Genomic DNA, 22161 nt, shown 5'->3' with positions numbered 1-22161 from the left:
AGATAAAATAAAATAAAGGAGGTGTAGAAGATCCGGAACATCGTACAAATGTTATGAATGGACATGAATGGACATGAATTTGTATCAAGAATCAACCAATTGCTGACTCACAAATTTTCAAAGAGTGTCCAAATATAGATTTATCAGTCAACAAAATAAGTTTGTAATTGTAGTTGGTACATCCAGGGGTTGGTAAAATAAGTGTCTTCAATTATGATTTGATCATTTTTCAACAATCTTTGCTGACTCAACGAAGGCTCGATACTCATTTATTCATTCATTCATTCATTTTATTTAGCTTATTCCCTTAGTCGGGAAAGTTCACTTAATATGTGAACTAGTTCAAAGCTCAGTTCACCAATTTTGAAATGAACTAGATAAGTCAGTTCGTAATTCAAAATATTCAAAAGTTCACGGCTCCAAGAATGATTTAATTCAAAGTTGTTGTTTTTAATGTTACTATGAACTCTTCTGTCAAAAGCATATATATATATACCCAAAGTCAGCATTTATTGTATCCATTTCAACATCTAAAAATATAAAAAATAAAAGTACACAGCAATAAAACCAAACTGTAAAGAATAAGTAAAAAAAACATCAGAATGAAAGGGTTCATCAGGCAAATAAACTACGTTTCATTCACATTTGTCCAAAATATGAAATAGTTAATGAACTATCGTTCAATGCAGGCACATCACTGCTCATGGGGGAGCCTATCCCAGCTACTTTGGGCAAAAGGCAGGGGACACCCTGAACAAGGGCGACAGTTTGTAGCAGTACACACAAAGATATCCAACCGTAAACACCTACGGACAATTTCCCCAAGTTCCCAATCAACCTCTGTATGTTTTTGGAGTTTGGGAGGAAACCGGAGTTCCCGGAGTAAATGAACACAACACTGGAACATACAAATTCCACACAGAAAGGTTCCAAGTTTCCTCCCTTGCCCTCGCAAAAAACGAGTTAATGTTATTCTGTTTTTAAACAGTCATGTAAAGTGAAGGACTTTTTTTAAATTGAACTACGTGCTAGTTTAGCTAGTGGCTAAAAGTGCTAGCTATCGACTATAAAGACAGATTTAACACAGTAGAAATTTTACTTTGAAGAAAATTGTGTTGTATATTGGAAAAAAAGCGACTTAACAAGATGAACAGTTATTCGTCCCACTGTGTGGAAATTTGAAAAATGAATCACAAGAGCTGGGACTCGAACCCTCAATCCTTGGCTGACCCATTATTAATTATCATTCATTTCTATTTTGATTTATGTCTTTTATGCCTCAACTCCAGTTCCATCCATCATCAAGTCTGCGTGTCACCAAAGAAACGTCGAGACAACGAGTGATATATCGTTCTTTAATTAAAAACATTTGTACAAGCAATGTACATAAAAATATATACGAGCTACAGACTGAGTGCAAGAGGAGACATCAACGTGTAAAAAAAACATACAATGAGGACGAGAGGAAGACAGAAGTGTGTTAAGTTGCTTTGGTCTAGTCACAGTGGCTACATTTGAAATATATATATATATATATTCATATATTTGAGTAAAAGACCATGTCGCTATACAGGCAAGTGTTTTTACATATGTACAAACATGATGCTGCTGCTCGTCACCTGTGCTTTGACCCAGTGGAGAGAAGATGAAATGTAATGGAGTTGGATATGATCCTTAAAGTAAGAAACTATCCTTGATTTGATTTGTACCATGTGAGAGCTGACATCATGACGCTGAAAATGGTTTGTTAGTCGGGAGAACTAGGGTCAATTGAAGGGAAATGATTAAAAATGGCATTAAAAAAAAGTTTCTAACTGGAGTTTAATGGGTAGAGTTGGATTTAACAAAGAGCTTAATATTTTGTATTTTGTATTTCCTTGACAGTATTCATTTCTGGCAACTAATGTGTTGATTTAAGTGTGTCTTAAATAGATGTTGTACTCTATTGTATCATCAGTATGTGTCTGTTTGTACAAAACTCTCTTTACATTAAAATATTTACATTAGAAAATGTGCTTAAGATAAACTTAAAATACTTTTCTGTAGATTAAAACCCTTTTTACCATAATCACACCCACTCTGCTGTCATTGGTCAAACATCAAGGTTTGTCACTGCATTTCATCAATCCTGAAAGTTTCTACCTCTAAGGGACTCGTTGTATAAACAAAGTGGTGTGTGATTACAGCTGGCTGAAGGAAGTGAAGCTATTATTACGTCATAATGAACTCCACTCTCGTAACCTCTTGTTCGCCAAGATTTAAGACGTGGGAGAACTATATAAAGTAATACGTTCAAAACATGGTCATGATGAGGAATTTACTGCATCTTGGAGAGGAAGACTTGAACATGTGAAACATGTGAGTGAGTCAGGAGAGTTGAGTTTACAGATTAGTTGCGCTTTAGGTGGAATTTAACTCCTTCACTTCCACAAATCAACTTTGCGACAAACCCTGCAGGCACTAGGACCCAACGTAAAAAAAAAAAAGTGATTCTGGATTCAGAAATAGGTTGAAAACTTGTACTTTTAAACAGCTATTCATTCTCAAAAGAGGAAGGACATTTAAAAAAATGAAGGAGGGAAAGGTAAGAAGTCATTTTTTTAGTTCTCTAGGTGACCATATAAGGAGTTCCCTGTCGCTCTACTCAAGTGCAAATTAGTGATTGTTGAGAAAACAGGAGTTAAAAGTGTGTCACACTTGAAGTGACCTACAGTCGTATGACGGTGATAGTGAGTGTATATATATATATATTCTCTCTCTGCGTATTAAACCCACCCGGATGATGGCACTACAACAAAAATATCTTCAGTTGCTTCATATAAAAAATATACAACCTTAGTTAAATATATTGATCTATTCCATTATGTATTACTTGCAATATCGTGAGCAGACGTCAACTGAGTCGACCCTTCAGAGACGAGGTGAGAGAACAAAGACATGCAGACTTGCCACTCCTATGAAAAAGGAGTAAAGGGGAAAGAGGAGTGGAAAATGAGTCTGATCACGCTGTGGAAATATAATCCTCTTTTCTATAGCCAGCTGCTTTTCAGCCGTTTAAAAGGAGAGCTGAGGGAGATTCAGAGGAGTCGAGAAAAGAAGAAAAAGCTGCTTCAGCACCGTTTGATTTGAAATGATTCTCTGGATAGTTGATATTACAGCTGTACGTCACAGTTTATCCTTTTTTAAAGCATTAAGGAAAGAGTCATTTGGATTCTCAGACCGTTAATCCCGACATTTCTGACAGTGGGAAAAAAATAAAAATCTAAAACACTTTCTTCGATTCTCTCTTTAATCTCAGAACACTCATTTTTGACTCAAATCAATGTATTCTCAAATGAATCTCATGATTCTGGCTTTAATTTAGAACGTTTGCTTTAATCTCAGAATTATCTCTTCAATCCAATTTTCACTTTTATCTCGTAATTTTTGCTTTAATCGCGAAATTCTCATTTTTATATAAAATAAAGTTATTATCACTTTAATCTCAGAATTATTGCTTAAAAAATAATTTGTGCTTTAATCTCGAAATTCTCATTTATATAAAAAATAAAGTTATAATCACTTTAATCTCAGTATTCTTACTTTAATCTCAACATTATAGTTTTGGTCTTAAATTCTTGCTTTCATCTCAAAATTCTCATTTTTGTATAAAATAAAGTTATTATCACTTTAATCTCAAAATTATTGCTTTAGTTTTAATTCTTGCTTTGATCTTCAAATTATCATTTAAATCTCAGAATTCTCACTTCAAGATCAGAATTCTCATTTTCATATTAAAATTAAGTTATTTTCACTTTAATCTCATAATTCTTACTTTAATCTAAGAATTATTGCTTTATCTCTGAATAAAATACTTAATCCAAGAAATTCTGCTTTAATTAACTTTGAATCTGATTTTAAAATGAGAATGTTTAGTTTTAAATTCGAAGGATTCTACAAGGATTAGGAACAGTGGTGGTGGAGATCTTAAAATGACATTCAAGGGAAACCGGAGCTCATTTGAGCCTGAAGGCAGATTATTTTTACTGAGATTTTCCTCAGAAAACATTTGTCAGATCAGTTCTAATAATACTGTTAAATAATCTGTTAATTCTGACACTGCAATGCAACTTTTGATACACAAACTTTGACTACAATACACACACATCATAGGTACAGAGTATTTCAATTGGCTTCTGCAGTTTATAAAAAGTTGTGCAAACACTGTAGTCGATCGTTTATGTCGTATTTAAACTGAATTTGTGTAATTTGAGTGTGAAAATACATTCTGTAAAACAAACTAAGACAGGTGGAAATTCCCTTTTGCTCTCCCTAGAAATGCTGCTGGTCGTCCAGTGTGTGACCTCTATCCAGGTTTGTGTTTGTGGTAATGATTTTTGCAAAAGTGGTTTGTGTTACCCTGATCATCAGTTTTGAACGGCGTCCAAGTCAATCATGTTCCAGAGCTTCTCTGTCACTTGTTCTTCTGGGTCATGTGCAGCGTTGTTGTTCTCTCGAGCACCGCTTTAGATCTCAGTGGCTGTAATTTCCTCAAAGTGGATGTCGTTGCTGCCGCTGCGAACCTCGTAGTCGTCCATCTCCCGGTTCTCCAGCTCCAGGCTCAGCTCCCTCATCACCCGCTCCAAGTCCCGGTTCCGACGGTACATCTGGATGTAGTTCTGCTGCAGCTGCTTCTGGTATCGGATCACCTGTTGGAGGAAGGAACCGTCAGGAACACTTATCGGGCCTCTGTTTGAGGAAGTCTGTACCTTGTCTTTTTCCTCCTGCCACACTCGCCTCTCGTCCTCAAACCGGGACATCTGATCTTCACCCGTCCTTCTCTCGTACATGAGCTCGGCCTTCAGCCTGTCCATCTGGAGACGACAACACACGCGTGTGAACAATCATGCTAGCTGCTTTAGCATCTCCCATCTAAGGATCTTGAGATATAATTTCTATCATTTCTTTTTTATTGATTATTACTGTCGTAAATACATGTTTTGTATGGAAAAATAGATGGTATTTTCCATTTTCAAGTAACATTAGTCTGTGACTCTTGATAAATCAAATCCTCTCAAAAAATAAACCTGTATAATAGTTGAAATATAGTGAATATAATGCCCACGTTAAACTGGTCAGTGGTTCAAAAAAGGCTGGCGACCCCTGATATAAGCTATTTCAAAATATTTCAGAAGATGGAAAATAATAGCGTTTTAATGTAAATAATAAAATAAAAGTTGTAAAAACTTTTAACCTGAACAACAGCTTCTTATAATGTGTATTTATTAGTTTGGATTAAGATGACTTGAGATTTTATTGCACATACATAAAGGATTTATTTCAGAAAACTTTGATTAAATATTTCCATTTCTCATTTGGTAGCTGCTGTAGAAGTCTTTCGCTGACATTGTGTTTTACCTAAAAAGTTGCTTTATTTACTAAAATGTGGTTCAACTGTCCCTCAATGTTGTAAATAGGTTTTAAAACAAGAAGAATCACATGCTGAGAAGTGAAAATCAACGGCTTGGTGTTAAACTGGATTCTACCTGCTGTCTGAGGCCCAGTATGTTCTCTGCATTCAGCCTCTGAGCCTTGACTTCGTCACTCTCTCCTGCCCAGATCACATGACGGTCCTCACTGTCGCGGTATACAGAAGGACTTGGACCGCCTCGGCTCATCAAACCGCGACCGTGTTGGCTTGGAAGACTCATGCACTGCCCTTTACTCGCTCCGTTGGCGAGCCCGACGTGTCCGGCCAGGGTGTCGCGGAGGACGGTCGCCTCCTCCTCCAGACGAGAGGCTTTCTCTCGAAGCAGCTCGGCCTCGCTCTTCCTCCTCTGGAGCTCGTTCTCGCAGACCTCCAGCTCCAGGGATCGGGTTCGCACGGCAGCTTGGGCTTCCTGGGTTTTGACCTGGCTGGCTTGTAGTTCGGAGCGGGCTTCTCTGAGCTGGGCCTTCAGGACCACAATGTCTCCGGCCTTCTGACTCAGCTCTGATTGGAGCTCCTTCAGCTGCTGCTTCAGAAGAGAGATCTCTCCAGACTTCTGACACACCTGCAGGGACCAAAACAACATTAAACAAAAGAACAACTCAAAGAAATAACTACAAGAGAAGAACATTGAGTCAAACTGTCGTATAAAAAAATATAACGCTTTTGCTTAAACAAAGAACAGAAATCAGATCTGGTTCAAAGTCACACATTTTACTTGTATAGAGGTAAGGTAAGGTAAAACTTTATTGATCTCTCAGGAGGTCTCCTTCGGGAAATTAGAGTAGAGTAGAACAGAGTTTACATGTTTATCTGAATCCTTTCTGAAGCACAGAGCTTTTAGTTTGCCGTTATATCTTCATCATAGTTTCACAAAAGTAGTTTTATATTACTTTAAAGGTATTCCCCAAACTTAAATTAGTCATTATCCCTCAGGGTCAAGGGTAAAGTTAACTCCTTCAAAGACCTGTTTCTGACATGAAGACATTCCTTTCTCACACATGTATTGATAAATCCCTAACAGTGACACAATTACAATATTATATATGTGGTTAAGTTAATTTTTAAATGTTATTCATATCAAATTAGACATCATTCACTAATATAATTCACCTTAAAACCTCAGTCTAGGCATATCGTTTTCAAACTCGACTATGAAAAAATGAGTCTAAATATGCAAACTCCATTTTAAGGAAACTTTTGTGAATGTTTTCCCTACTCCATATTTCTGTTACAAAGGTAGTTTGTTGCTTTTTGAAAAACATGTCATAGCATTCAAAACATTTTGTACGCTTTTTGTACGAAAAGTTTCATTGCGTTAACAAAGACGGTCAACGTATGACCAAACGAGGATCAGCGGGGGGTTATGAAAAAGTCGTGATGAATGACAGATCAAGGCGAGCCGGTGAATAGAAGAACCCGGAGAAGAGCCTAAGATGCAAACAAATCAACCCCCTCAACTGGCTGAAAAGGCAGAAGAATGGGAGTGTGAGACGGACTGTCCTGCATGAATGACTGTGGACTGTAGGCCGGTCTCTCCACTCACCTCCCACTTGGTCTCCTCCAGTCGCGGTCCCAGCTGTGTCTGCTCCCTTTGGATGGAGGCACACCTCCTCTCCAGGGTTTCCCGGTCCTGCAGCAGAGCAGAGAAGTCCTCCTGGAGCTTTTTCTTTTCCTGCTGTAGTTGGAACACCTACGGACAAGAGGTGGATTTGATGAATGGAGCTCGTTTGACAGTTTAGCTCATCCTCCAGCATGTTCCGTGAATGCTAAATAATGCTAATGTTGTTTTAACATCTTAAATCATGACTTTCATTGTAAGTAAGATGAAAAAGCTATTTAATAATGATGAGAGAAAATGGAAGCTGGACAGAGAGAACCACCACTTTCTTGTATACATGTTCAATTTGAAAGTACCTTATAACAACCAAACATTGTCTGTGTCAAAATATATTTCTACATGATACTCTTGATACCATCTACCGTATTTTGTGGACTATAAGGCGCACTTTAAAGCCTGTAATTAAAAAAAAAAAAACACAGTGCGCCTTATATATGGATTAATTCGGGTTGTGACCTAGAAGTGGTACACGGCGCTCCACACGTCCTTAAAAATATTTCAGCAAGAATTTGGTAAACAACTGCTTTCAGCATTATGGCCACTGCAGACAGGAGCATTGCAGAGTAATATATACTGTAATGTTTGCTGTTGCTGTGTGGAGGAAACTAATGTTCTTGACTTTATTTTAGAACTTACAGAGTTCGTTCCTGCCGTGCAGATCACCATTAAAACACACACAACAAACCTCACTGGATCCGGAAGCTTACTTTTGATGTCGTTATTCTCGCAATACGAACCGCTACCATAACAACATGAACATGAACACGCTCGCCATCATTCCCGGTGGATTAACTAGAGAACTCCAGCCCAGATATTGGCGTCAACCGGGTGTTCAAACTTAAACTGCGTGGGAGCAGTGGCTGGCAGAAGGTGAACACACATTCAATCCAGGGAGACAGTGTCGGGCAATTTATGCCAAGTTAACTTTAAACCTTCATTATCCTGTTATAACTAAACAATTTTGAGAGAATACATAACGTTTGATGTAGCAACATCAGAAAGGGTAACAACTCAACGAGGTTGAAAGTTATTGTGGACACGTTTGAAAATATATTCTTCATTCATTGAAAGTGCGTCCTTTATTCCAGTGCGCCTTATAGTGCGCTAATAATCCCAAACATTAGTCCACATGAGGGTGTGTAGAAAATGAGGGAAATTATTACTTTTTATAGGGATGCAAAGTATTATTGGAGGTCATATTCTTCATAGCATAACCGCCCAAAAAAATGTCTAGACTATTATTGGAGGTGTAGTTTCCAGAGATGCAGAAAGTGGGTTCTCACCTGCAGCTGCAGGACTTGCTGAGCTCTCTGGGCCTTCTGAGAAGCCACCTTCATCTTGGAGGCACAGCTCTGCCTCAGGTCCTCGATGTCTCTCTCACAGCGCCGCTGCTTTTCTTCGTACACCTGAAACATGGAATCAAATGAGATGGATTTTCTTTCATCATTTTCCGAGGGTTATGGCGTCACCTGACAGATCGCGGCTTCGTTCTCGTCCAGGTTCTCTCGCAGCTGCTGGAGCTCCAGGTCTCGTTCACGAAGCTTGTCCTCCAGCTCCCTCACGACCGCCTCATAACCCTCCGTTGGTTGCGGTGAGTGCCCACAAGACCCGCTGTCTGACAGGGGCTGACCACGCCCGCTTAAAGACCCGGAGCCTGTGCTTTTACTGGATGAGGAGCGGCCGCTATCAGAGTAAGGGTGTCCATGACTGTTACCTCCACCTGAAATATTCCGACTGAGAGTCTGTGCGGGTTCCGATTGCCCCCCGGAGCTGGACCCTTCACTGGGAGCCAAACTGTACCCAGTGCTGCTGTGGGTGGGGAGGCTGGAGAGTGAGTTCCTCCCAGAGTCCGACAGGGAACAGGACTGGCTGCTGCGAGCGTTGCGGCCTCCACCGAAAGAGTTGCGCTTCCCTTCAGAGCTGTTGGTGCAGACGCTGAGCGGCAGCAGCAGGTTGAGGCTTCCCTGGCTCTCGGAGAGACTGCCCCCTCCTGGCCTCGGAGACAAGTATTGCACGGAGTGGCGGTTCTTTGGAATGACGGGTTTGAACGCTGTGGGTCTGATCAGCACTTTCTCCATGTTCTGAAACACAAGATGACTCATTAGGAAAAGTATGATCGCGGGAGATTGATATATACCAACGTGGTGCAGCGAGAATTATGCCCTGCTCTAGTAGAAGAACTCACATTTCCCCAATCCTTAAAACTCTTCACTGGCTTCCAGTTTCTTTCGGGATTCATTTTAAAATTCTGGTTCTTACTTTCAGATCTATTCGTGGTCAGGCTCCTCCTTACATCAGTGATCTGATCCAACCTTACGCCCCAGCTCGGGCTCTTAGGTCTGTGGATCAGAATCTGATGATGGTTCCACACACACACTACCGGACCAGAGGAGAAAAATCCTTCCAGGCTGTTGCTCCTAAGTTTTGGAACGATCTTCCTCTCTCTCTGTGTTTGATGATCTACTGACTACTGACTAAGAATCTTATGACCTTTTTATTTGTGGATTTTCCCTGATTTTCTTGAACTCCTGTGTTTGTCTTTGTATCTTGATCTTAAAGTATATATTTGAACTGTGTATTGTTTTTGATTGTTGAAGTTCTTTGTGACCCTGGTCTAGAAAGGCGCTTTACAAATAACCATTACCTACTTACAGTGGACATTAAAGGAGTTGCCCCAGGGGCCTGATCAGAAAAATGAGTGTCATACAATAACCATCTCAATATGTCTAATTTTGTGTTTCCTTTCTTGTAGTCACATTGTTGATTATTGAATAATCAATCATGTGATCAGTGTTTATAAGTTATTTCCAAAGTGTTTACCAAACTGATTGTAGTTGCAGAAAGGTTGGTGACTCCTGCTGTAGCTTAACATGCTTTAATGGTTAGTCTTTATCTTCACAAGAGCCTTTGCTACAAATTTCCCTAAGTTTAAAACAAAAGTCAAAGTCAGTAGGGGGTCAAGTGAGAGGACTAGTCTTGTATAGGCAACAACTTATTGTATCAGGTTCTCCGTAGGGTGGCTAGGCAGGGTAAAAGCAAGGTCATCTGGGAGAGGCTTGGAGTAGAACCGCTGCTCCTCTTTGAGAAGTCAGTTGAGGTGGCTTTGGCACCTGATTAAAGTGGAGGCCAAAAGAAACTGGGATAGGCTCCAGCCCAACCCCTGACCCACGACCCCAATAGGGGAATAAGCGGCAGAAGATGAATGAATGAATTATTGACATACCTTTTCCAATTTTCCAGAAACTGGGACTAGCTTGGGTGGAGGTCCTCCTATATTTCCACTCAAGGTCCTGTTGTCGTTGAGGTCCTCCGGGTCACTACACGGACTCGTGGTGGTCAGTGCTACATTGTCATTCCAGTCAGCGACCACCACCTCACTAGTCTGATATCCATAGTTAGCATTAGCAACACCACCGGTGGCCCCAGATTCACTTGTGTCGCTGCTGCCGACTTGCTGGGGGGGCTTTTTGGAGGGCAGTGGAGGTGGAAGAACTTGGCCTTGTGGCTGCATATGGCTGCTGATGACCAGAAGCTGCTCCAGAGAACTTCCACTGCGGAGAGAGCTGCCCTGAATTCGGAAGCAGCTGGTCGCTGGCGTGGAGCGTCGTGGCTTGACGGGGAACTCGCTCGCCGCCCGACATTGTCTTTCCTGGTACGTCCTCCCGGAGATGAGGCTGCTGACGGAGCCCATGACTGCACCGGAGCTGCAGGAGCCTGACGGGGACTCGGATGAAAGGGGCCCACACTGCTGGATGTCTAGACCTGGATTGGGGCGGTCAGTCACAGACACTGGTAGGGCCTGTACCAGAGCCATGGTACCCCGATGGTCTGAGCCACACCACACAGCCTGCATAGAGAGAAAAACATGATTCCATTAAACATTACATTTTTCTCAACAAATTATGCAAGAATCTAATGACTTCGGTTTAAATGTAATCATTAAATTGCTGTTGCATTAGATCCCACCCGTTATTTATTGATTTAAGGTCCGTTGCCAAATACAGAACCATTAGGAGCATCAATGATTATCAGAGTAATTTTCTTACAGGCGACAGATAGTCTCCAGAGGGTGAAGACAGTTCTTTCTGTAAATACACAGAACTCTAACCAGAAAAAACAAAATCACTACTTGGAAGGATTAAAAACACATTCACAAGACGCCAAATGTGTTAGCACAGAACTGCAATTTGAAAGAACAACACACAGCATGTCTAAAAGAACACAGCGTACACTTATACTAATTAAACAGTCATCCCAGAGTACTATTGTATACAAGCTGGCAAAGGATTAACCATGCTACTTGTGATAGCACTAGCTTAGACCAGGAAATGACATCCACTAAGAAGGTTATTATGTTGATTGTTGGCGTTAAGCTGTCCTTCTGGTAGGAAAGGAAATAAAAATGATTTGACAAACGTTATAGTAGATTTTCACTCGTAGTTATTCGCACTGATGTTATCATGATATTTCAAATGCTAAAAAAAAAGTCGGATGAAATTGATTCGGGGTCATTTGAAACAGCTAGATGTTCTCAGGGGACAAAGTTATGTGGTAGACCAGGCTCTTCACACGTCACCGGAGATTTCCGTCATGACGTCGGGTGTCCAAATGATCCACGTTTGCACTTAAATCCAGTTCCCATTTGGGTCTCAAGACGAGGAGTGTACGTCACGAACCGTGGCACCGACATGATTCATGGTTCACAGGACAAACACAAGAAAGCACTCCCGGCCATCTTACCCAAAATTAACTTTCAAAGAGATTCAAAAGTGACTCAAGACTCAAAGGCTTTCAGCTTTCTTTGCAAACGTTTGTTAAATGGGGCACGATTATCATTCATAGATATGTTAAATGTACCAAGCACAAATCCTCAGAACAGTCTGGTGTGAATGACTGACCGGGCGAGACTCGCACACAGACACAACATGGCTTAAATATTCCCTAATTGACTTTTACAGCCACTTAACAAGTAAACATCCTTTAATTACTCTCTAGCACTTAACTGAGCCGGACTGGATTGAAGAGGCTTTTCTAAGTACAGTATTTGGTCTTCAATAACCAAAGGGCAGGATTGTCCCACTTTATAGCTGGGTTTTTCCAAGTTGAGCCCCAGCTTGAGGCCACTTATATCCCCAAACAATGAAGATGATGCCTTCCTCACACGGAAAAGGGCATGCTTGCTAACTTTAGAGCAATAAGACGGTTAAAAATATCCTTGGATGAGGAAGGATCACGAACGGTCAGTTCATGAAAAATACATTAAAGGAAACAAACTGATTTAAAGTCTGTGTAGAAGCTAGACACAGGCTTGATTAAAAAAAAAAAATTAAAAATCAAGGACTTTATTCTAAACATCCACGACACTGTATTGATATTCGAAAGCACTTTATCATTATTTATTTTCTTGAAAAATCTTTTTTATGTGTTAGCATAGTTCTTATAAGGTTCATAGTTCAATAATGTCTGTAAAAATAAAATAATTCATTTTTTTTACAATTAAAATACAAATATTCACGACATGTTCCTTTTTGTTTGCAATTAAACTTCCGGTCACTAGATGGCACGCCAGATCTCGGCGATAACTGAGGACGAGAGGATTCAGTCGACTCTTTTAAAGCTGATATTTGGACATATTTAGGTTTTAAAACAAATGAAAACAGTAATGACTTGGTCAACAGTAAGTTTGTAAATTCTGCAACACCAGAGATAATTACTTTGACGATACTACAAATATATTGTTGTTCCAACAGCATCGCAATATATCGCAATCGTTACCCCTGCACCGTGATACGTAACGTATCGCCAGATTCTTGCAAATAGAAAGCCCTAATATCTATACATCTACATATCTATGTATCTATGAGGATTTTTTTATTAGCCACAAATAAAAAAAACTATAGACTATATAAATAGATTTATTTTATCTTGTTAAAAACATTTATTTCTGTGTGGTGATGACCCGGTTGCAATCTGCTAGGTTCAATAGGGTGATACTTTCATGTTCTCATTTGTCACACCAATTTTTTGGGCCCACGGCCCACTAGTGCTCCATTAATCCAACCGTGGAGCGGCTGCGTGAGGAATGTGCATCATTATCTTTGTTTGGGTCGCAGTCGTGTGCATAAACTGAAGACGAGAGCAAAGACAAGACAACTGGGCTTGCTGGGCTAACACTGATAATGAAATTCCAACACAAATTAAATGGCCGACAGGATGGAATGTTGCCTCTATGGTACTTATTTTTGTACTTATTTATTGAGGCATTGACCTTCAACTCAGAAACCATCATGACTATATTCTCTATTAGCAGATATCGGAACCAATAAGGAATCAATAAACTGCTTCAACATGGTCAAACAGATATATTTTAAATGCAAAACTGTTTTTTTTTCCGAGGACCAGTTGTGGCATGTGGTCATTTTTCCATTCTACAAAAATCATCCCCCACAACCTCTCTCCCTTATCCTCGCTTCACTCCCCCACTCTGCCCAAACAAGAACCTCTCAGGCTGACATAATAGAATTAACCACTCTGGGAGACCCCCCGAGTGCAGAGACAGTGACCCCCCAACGAGACCCTGGGAGCCGGCCGGATTCAACCCTTCATTCACTCTGATGTTAATGGCCGCAATTTTGTCTCCGGCAATAAATCACAAAAAGACTATTTATCACTCTGGTCATGCTCATTGCTGAAAACCTTCTAAGCTCTTCAGTTCTGTCTACAACTTGCAGAATACTTGCTGTCAACACAGAAACAAGAAACATTTGTCGTCTCCAAAAATAGAGAAAGTGTTTGAAGTCAACCCGAGAGGAATTTCATTTGATGTTCAAAAATACTCACCAATCGTCGAGCAAGTTGCTATTACGAGGTCAAATATGAGGCATCATTTTTTTTAACTACGACTGTCTCAAAGTGCTTTAACGTACTATAACTAAAACCTAGGAAGACATATGTAGATGATCCCTCTGTGTGGGACCAAGAGCCCAGAGTGCATCACAGAAGCTTTTGACAGAAGAATTGAGTTCCCGGGTGGCTTCACACATGATCTAGAAATGAGGTTGTGTGAAGGGAAAGTAATCCTGTTAATCATTATTCTGCTAATACCGTCTGCTTCCCCCATTATCTGGCAGAAACAGATCAGCCCTGGTGACTCAGGACAGAGGTGAGAAAAAGAGTTGAGGAGTCAGATGGTGGTGTGAAGCCAAGTCAATGTGATGTGGAAACAGGCGTCCTTGAGTTTGAGTGTCACCTTACAAAGACTTATTTAGTTTTTACATGTGTAACAAGCCATTTTGAAGCAAGTAAGTCAGTAAGTAAGTAATGGTTATTTCTAAAGCACCTTTCTAGACCAGGATCACAAAGCGCTTTAACAATCAAAAACAATACACAGTTAAAACTATATACTATAGACACATAAGACAAACACAAGAGTCCCAGAAAATCAGGGAAAAACCTGCAGCCCTTGAGCTGTCTCAGGGTCAAGGTGACACGAAGGCCCTAAAAAATCCATAAATATGCAGTGGTGGAGGTCGTTCACCCTGACCCAGAGACAACACAAGGGATACCTCAAACACATTTTATTCTATTTCTCGTTTTTATTTCTGGGTGTTTTTATTTCTCTTGCTGCTGTTAAACCGAATTTCCCCTCGCGGGACTAATAAAGGTTTTCTGATTCTGATTCTGATTCTGATTTGTTTTTGGGCCTCGGATTTCACTGAGAGAAAATGTGAGTCATTTATTAATTGTTGTTGAGGATTCATATTGTTGAATGTGATTGTAAAAATGATGGTGACATTTTATTTTCTATCCAGCCTCCATCATAGGTAGAGTTGGAACATCTTATGGTTCTTACAAGAAGTTTTTCCTAAGGATAGCTGCTAATGCCCTCCTGTAGCAATGGTTTTCCTCCTTAGTTTCTGTGAACTGGGCTGATACCAGCATGAATCATTAACTGTATATTTCCTATTAGTCTGGATTTTGGAAGGCGAGAAAGTCAGAGAACTACCACTCTTTTAAGTAATCCTCTCCTCCCCTTCTCACTTCCTGTGCTGATTATTCCACTGCACGTCTCTCCATCCCCCCTTTTCCGAGCAAACTCCCCGCTTGCTGAACTATGCAGCGACCCTTCTCCGGCCTGGGTCAGAAGAAAAGAGCGACAGGTGGAAAGTCTCAAACCATCATGGTATCTGTGAAGGAGATGTAATCAGAAGAACATCTTTGAATGGAGGTTCATGGGAGGTGAAGAAGATCAGGCCGACTCTGAGAATTTCTCAGAGGAAAGTGACGAGTCATCGAGATCGTTGCCCACAAATAAACGGCAAGAGCAGACAAGACCGGAGCGCACACCTCATCTCCCGCACATCGGCCTCACGATGCAACTTCAAAAGGGAACGAAAACGTGTATTGTAGTGAACTCGGGCGGCTGTAAAATGAGAGCGCTTTTAATCTCTTGCCAAATAGACTTGAGGATATTTTGCCTCCATTCCAGCCCAGTAACTGTCTGAGTTGTTGCTCACTGTCACCTCCCCCCACATGGCCTTAAGGTCCAGCAGTGTGTGTGTGTGTGTGTGTGTGTGTGTGTGTGTGTGTGTGTGTGTGTGTGTGTGTGTGTGTGTGTGTGTGTGTGTGTGTGTGTGTGTGTGTGTGTGTGTGTGTGTGTGTGTGTGTGTGTGTGTGTGTGTGTGAGATTGCTGAATACTTTCAAAGCTGCTCATTAAACCATCGCCTCGGTGCCATGTCTCTTTTCACTCAAACTAGGCTGAAATTGTCCTGTTTGGCGATGTAACATGCTTGACATTGTAGCTTTGAACAAAAGTTGTGATTTGGAGCGCGGCGGCTCGCTGAGGGGCTCCGACTTCATTAAACCCGCTTTGCTCTGACGAAACCGAGAGAGAAGATTTCTAAACAGTCTTCGTAGGAGTAATTGGCAGCAGGTCCTCACGCAGCTTACTTGGTATTTCCCTTTCTTCTCTTTTACAACCGACTTATTGCCGCATCAGACTTTCGCTGCGCGCCGTGTTTGGATGAGTTGCCATGACGACGCGGGCCAACAATTTTGAAGTGCACCAGGCAGAAAGGAGATTAAAAGAAGAAAGAACAAGAAGAAAAGGAATGTCTGAATAGGTAAGGGAGTTAAGGGGCGCCGTGTGAGTGGTCTCCAACTTTAAACCTATTGAAATCTAAGCTGTTGGGACATCCTTTACTTTTTGTTGCACATTCCAACGATTTAAAAATAACCTTCGCCATGAAGCATGAAGTGCCCACGTTTGTTATAAGATCCCAACTTGTTGAGGTGAAAATGTGATGGAAAATAAGTTATTATAGCTTACAGGACAAGTAATGTGATGATTTAAGTGTGTCTTAAATAGATGTTGGACTCTATTGTACTCATCAGTATGTGTCTGTTTGTACAAAACTCTATTTTCATTCAAATATTTACATTAGAAAATTAACTTAAACTGAAAACACTTCATTTTTCTGGAGATGAAATCGTGTTTACTATAACCACGCCCACTATGCTGTGATTGGTCAAGCATCAAGGTTTGTCACCGCAGGTCATCAATTCCAGAAGTCTCCACCTCCAAGGGACTCGTTGTATAAACAAAGCAGGGGGTGATTACGCCTGGCTGGAGGAGTGAAACCATTATTACATCATAATGGACTCCACTCTTATAACCTCTCATTCGCCGAGATTTTAGACGGGGGAGAAGTTTATAATGAAAACCATAAAAAAAGAAAGACATGAAGAATGTTAACATGTTATGTAGTTCTGCTTTAATAAAAGTTATCTTAACAAAATAATAATCCTCAATATGTTAAAAGAAGCATCACCTTTAGTAGTTATATTCTAAAATATCACTTCATTTTAGCTTTTTCAAAACCCATACACTGTCTGTCTGTTTTTCTCTCAGATGTGATTGACACTAGTTAAAACAGTTGCGTGTCATCAGAACTAGCTTAAAACAATGGACCTGTACAGACCCAATCATCTCTGCTACTATAACTTCAAGTGAAAACTGTCACTCTCTCCACATTTAATCCAATTCACAACCCGAAAAAACTCCACCCTTTTAGTTGGGGGGTGTCAGGGCTTCAGTTCTCTCTGAACAAACCTACAAAAGGTCCCAGTGGGGGTTGATGGGGAGAGCAGCCAGCACGCTATTGAATCTGGGTGCGATTGACGTCAATGACATGCAGGCAGTGACACTGGTCTGTTGTGAATACACTATGGGCTTTCAGAGATGCAAACTGTCAATCAGCGGTTTGTTCAGCAGATTTGTTTTCTTTTTGTTTCCCGTAAAAATCTCAGTAACATCCCACATTTTTAAACAGATTCTTCAGCATAGATAGTCAGCAACATCCTTTCATAATGCCATTAGTCTTTATTTGAGAGTGAGAAAATATCCATACAGCAATTTATCGTTTATTTATTTCATGATACTGTATCGATATTTGACAGCACTGTATTGATTTAAAATACATAATAATACATATATCCTTTTTACCATAGTTCTTGTATGGTTTTCAGTTCAATAAAGTGTGTTTGAATTAAAATACTTAGATGTTTGTACTAACAATCTTAAAAAGTCTTTGTTATTTGTCTGTGATCTATGCTCTTTATCTTTAGACTTAGATTGATGTTATCTTTCACTTTCTTTTCATAGAAACTTTGTTCTTGTTCTTATTTTGATTTTCATGAATCTATCGCCTGTGTTGCTGTGTGCTAATTGGAAAAACAACTTCCCGAAGGAGGTCTGCTAGTTGATCAATAAAGTTTTATCTTAGTTTTAAGTCTTATCTATCTATCCATCCATCTATCTAAATATTCCAAGCTTTTTTATTTTTTCTGTCCATATGCCCTCCACATAAAGAAACAATGAAATCACCCAAGATCCAGGAGTTGACTGAGGACGAGAGGATATAGTTGACTCCAGCAGCTTTTAAAGCTGATGTTTGGAAATATTTGAGTTTCAAAACAAATTAAAACAGCTTCGACTTTGTCAAGAGTCATGTGGTCTGTATATTCTGCAACACCAGAGTGTACTCGGACAACACTACAAATATATCTATGATCCTACAGAATCACAACATATCGCAATAGATCATATAGTTTTCCCTGTATCGTGTGATAAAATATTCTCACGGGGCTGCAACTAACTGAGCAAGAAACTAAAATTGCCTAATTCCGAGTTCACAGAATGAGAATTAAAAAATCCTCAAATCCTTGAATAAACATTAAGTAAAGTAATATGTTAAGCTTTGTCTTATTTCTCTTGTTGGCAAATGTTAATGCTCAAGAAACTTAAACTAAAGCGATGAAACAGTCACAAAATTCCCCAAACCCCTGACTGAGACTACATTTTTGTTACCCTCGCTCCTCCTGATGGACACTTCTTCCTGCCACCGTCTGGCAGAATTCAGCTGAGTCGTTCAAGTTACAAACCGTGACTGCGTTGACAAACACAAAACCATATTTACTCTCCAATTTACCAAGACAACTATTTTGGGTTTGTCGGAGTAAAACAGAACACACACAAAAAACCCAGACAGGCTCAGAAGACCAGAAATAGATTTTACTGTGAGGCAAAATATAAACGTAAAAAGTCACACGAAAAAAGGGAAACTAAGAAGCAGCTTACGCAGAGCTGGTTAAGTCTCCTTGACACCCACTTTTAGCTCAGATTGAATTGAACCACTTCAACCATTATTAAAACTCATAATTGTGTTTTATTTTAAGATCCTTTCATCAGACTTTGTTGCTTCACCAGCCCGTCGAGGGGAGAAGTGAAAGATGGCTGACATTCCAAGTGTGTTTCAAATGTTTCCAGGAGTCTTTCCAGCCACTCTCAGTTATCCCTTTGCGGTCAGTGGTCGGACAGTCAGACACTGGAAAATAACAGAAAATCCTGGAGTTTGAGACTATTCAATGCGCCTGGGCTACTGCTTATTAAACCCAAGTGTCCGACAGTAAATATTTGTGCAGCTTGGTAAATCCAGGTGTCTTATTCTCTGGGTGAAGAATAAAAGTGTCCCCTCCTCGACCTCACTTCCTACACCCCCCCCCCCCTTGACGACCATTGTTTCAACAACAGAGGGCAGAGATAACGCTGCCGCCTCTGACTTGAAGCACATGACAGAGGAGGTCAGAGCAGAAGCATATTTTCGATCATCGACAGCAGCCGAGCGCTCGTACAATAATAATAAATGCAGAGCGGCAAATGAGTCCCACAGCAGTTGTTACATAAGCATCTGTGCCCCGCTTTTTCTGTGCCAGCTGTGATGTATTATTCACGTCGCAGAAAATACCTGACCTGTCAAAGAATACAAACACAGTCGACGGTGCCACGGACTGGAGAAAGATCAAGGAAGGACACTGGCTGGGAAAACGCTCTCGTTCAGCAAAAAAAAGGAGAGGAGCCAGAACGACTGCTAATCGCTCTCCATTTTTCTTTCAGCTCGTTCCAGCTTTGTTCACGGCTCGGCTTTACACAAATACCCTGGCCAGCCATTTGTTTCAAGTGGATCAATGGAAAAATGATGTAGAAGGCACAAAGGAGGGTTAGAACACCTTCTTGGACTTCCTCTTTGAATTAGCTGATGGCTGGGCTGTCGAACTCAATCACACGAGGAGCCAAAACAGTTTAAATCAAGGGCCAAACTCAAGGATTATTGACGCGTCTGTAACAGGAAGTTTGAGCTTCATTGTTAAATTATCTTATCTATCATTTCCTATCTTATAGATAATGTGGAAACTCAACTCTCCCGACTTACATGTTTCAAATGTTCAAAGGTCGTCCTCTCTTATTACTTTATAAAGTTCTCTTGGTGAAAGAGAGGTTACAAGAGCCCATTATGACGTAATAATCCAACCAGCTGTATTTACAGCTTGCTTCGTTTATACAATGAGTCCCGTGGAGGTGGAGACTTACAGGATGGATGACTCGTGGTAACAAACCCTGATGCGTGACCAATCACAGCAGAGTGGGTGTGGTTATATGGGCGGGGCTTGAGATAATTTTCTAATGTTCTAATGGAAATTAACTAAAGCTTGAAAAATAAGCTCAAGATATGACCTATGGTTATAAAAATTGATCTTATAAAATTGGTATCAAGAGAAAGTATCGTTGACTTGGTAGTGAAGGTATCGGCATCAGTGCCGGTGTCAGAAATGTATGATCGATACCCAGCCTTAGATCACGGGACTAACTTTATAAAAATGTACTGATTGAATGTAGCGTAGAGAACAACCTTGACCAGTCCTGACCATGTGACACTGGTACCAGTGTACCACAACTTCATCACAGAACTCCACACATACTTCTTCATTACACACTATTTTAGTCCCACACTTTAGTTACATCAATTAATCCAGAAAGTCCTTCAGATAAAAAGTATGTGTTGATCAGAAAATGCCACAAATTCAAACACAGATTCACATGAGACAGTTATGTTTAAAACCTTATACCAATACCTCATGAGCAAAACTCAAAAGTACATCCTCTTTAAAGACTATAACCAACCTCTCAAATCTAAATATTTGTTTCATCAGTCGCTCAGAAGGATTTTTTCTGTCGAGTCCACAACTTAGTTTGTTTACAATGTTCCATCGCATGCGATTGAGCTTGACTCTGAAGTGAGGCAGTCACACATGATCATGAGTCGACGAGACATCAAAGCGACCTGCAGTCGTGACACACGTTTACCTCATTTGTTATGTTGAGCGGGAGTGAGGTAACCCACCTTCTCAGCCCGTGACTACCCCTGACACCGCACGTCAGCCTATACATGGCAACGGCTGCCCATTTATGGCCGTTTCCAAGATTTACAGAAAGAAGATTCAAAATCCAGTGCGAGTGATGTCAGCTCTACCTGACGCCCCCAGGAGACGTGATGAGTGCGACCTCGTGAAGCTGTGAACACATGTGCTGACCCACCACTTTTGATTTTTGAGGAGGTTGCACAACAAACTTGAAGAGAAACTTTGATCTGAGCCCCAGGCACAGGAGGAATCGTGTAATTACGGGGGGGCATTGGAAGAAAACCATGAGCCATTTTTCTTTGTTGTCAACAACTTATTTTTAGGCTTCTGTATGAACCATTTCTTTTTCAGATGCAGGGTTATTGTCTACTCAGTGTGTTCTGCCTTCTTTAATCTCTAATAGTTGTGTGGGTTGGAGCAGGCGTATTGAATAACACCCCCCTCCCCACTCCCCCACATTCTCTCCCTCCTCCGGGCCAACTGTCTGGAGGGTGGAACAGCTTTTCACAAGGCTGGGATTTCAAATCAATAGAGCGACAGCGTTGAGCAGAAACGTATCCATAACCATCATAAAATACTTTTCATCTGTGGCGAGTGACCCTCTGAAGACCTTTGACATCCTCTTGCAAGAAGTTTCTTCTCATCTCACACACACACCTTCATTCAATGAGCCCTCCTGGCAAGTTACGCTCACACACACACACACAGTTTCCACAATGCTTATTAAAGTCGTGTGTGTGCACGAATCTAAATCATGCAGCCATTAGGGAAAACTCACCCAATTTCTTCATCTCTGCCGCCACTTTGGAGTCACTTAAGTTTTGAGAGTCACTTCCTGTCGCTGCTGCTGCTGCTCCTTTGTTAGAAACACTCCACGTTGTCTCGTCCACATCTCACATCACAGCACTTTTTTCTTCTGCCAATCTCTCTACTCGCTTTACTCCACTCTTCCTCTTCTCAGTTTTCCTTCCCTTGCTGTCTGCTCTAGCACCGCCCCCCCCCCCCACACACACACCCGCCTCACTCACTTTTGTCTCACCCCCGCCCTCCCTCTTTCGAGAGTTTTTCAATCCCCCCACCACTCTCTCCATGTGCTTCTGCACACACCTCCTTTTTTTCACCTCCTTCTCATCTTCACGATCCTGCTGTGATTCAAACGCATTTCCCTGATCATTAAGAACAAGGAAAAAACCCTGGCAGATAAATGACACCACAGAGCGATTATAGAACGACATCACTGTCGAGCTGCAGCTGCTGCAGACACAGCGGATGAACGTTAGAGTCGGAGCGAGCAGGTCAATTAATACAGATGTG

The 22161-nt window shown here is 40.9% G+C and overlaps 1 protein-coding gene across 1 annotated transcript; it reads right to left on the bottom strand.

The window, feature by feature from the left end:
• Positions 1 to 1339: 1339 nt before the first annotated feature.
• LOC148069622 (leucine zipper putative tumor suppressor 2 homolog) lies at positions 1340 to 21780 on the bottom strand. The gene is made up of 8 exons (XM_087802810.1): positions 21626 to 21780; positions 10312 to 10935; positions 8558 to 9169; positions 8372 to 8494; positions 7014 to 7160; positions 5526 to 6032; positions 4749 to 4853; positions 1340 to 4688 (listed from the first exon to the last, which is right to left on the bottom strand). Exons 2-8 carry the CDS (start codon positions 10900 to 10902, stop codon positions 4506 to 4508), a joined length of 2268 nt encoding a protein of 755 aa, XP_087658936.1. The 5' UTR covers positions 10903 to 10935; positions 21626 to 21780; the 3' UTR covers positions 1340 to 4505.
• Positions 21781 to 22161: the final 381 nt, after the last annotated feature.

Source organism: Callionymus lyra, chromosome 11, assembly GCF_982586985.1.
Source record: "Callionymus lyra chromosome 11, fCalLyr1.hap1.1, whole genome shotgun sequence".
NCBI classification, from domain to species: Eukaryota; Metazoa; Chordata; class Actinopteri; order Syngnathiformes; family Callionymidae; genus Callionymus; species Callionymus lyra.
The sequence above is the reverse complement of the archived record's forward strand: the minus strand, read 5'-3'. Positions and strand labels throughout refer to the sequence as shown.

Excerpts from the sequence above, each read along its gene's own strand:
- LOC148069622 (XM_087802810.1), bottom strand. The coding sequence starts at position 10,902 with ATGGCTCTGGTACAGGCCCTACCAGTGTCTGTGACTGACCGCCCCAAT. Across the intron at positions 9,170-10,311 it reads TTTCTGGAAAATTGGAAAAG|AACATGGAGAAAGTGCTGAT; the intron begins GTATGTCAATAA and ends CTTGTGTTTCAG. Across the intron at positions 8,495-8,557 it reads ACGAAGCCGCGATCTGTCAG|GTGTACGAAGAAAAGCAGCG; the intron begins GTGACGCCATAA and ends TCCATGTTTCAG.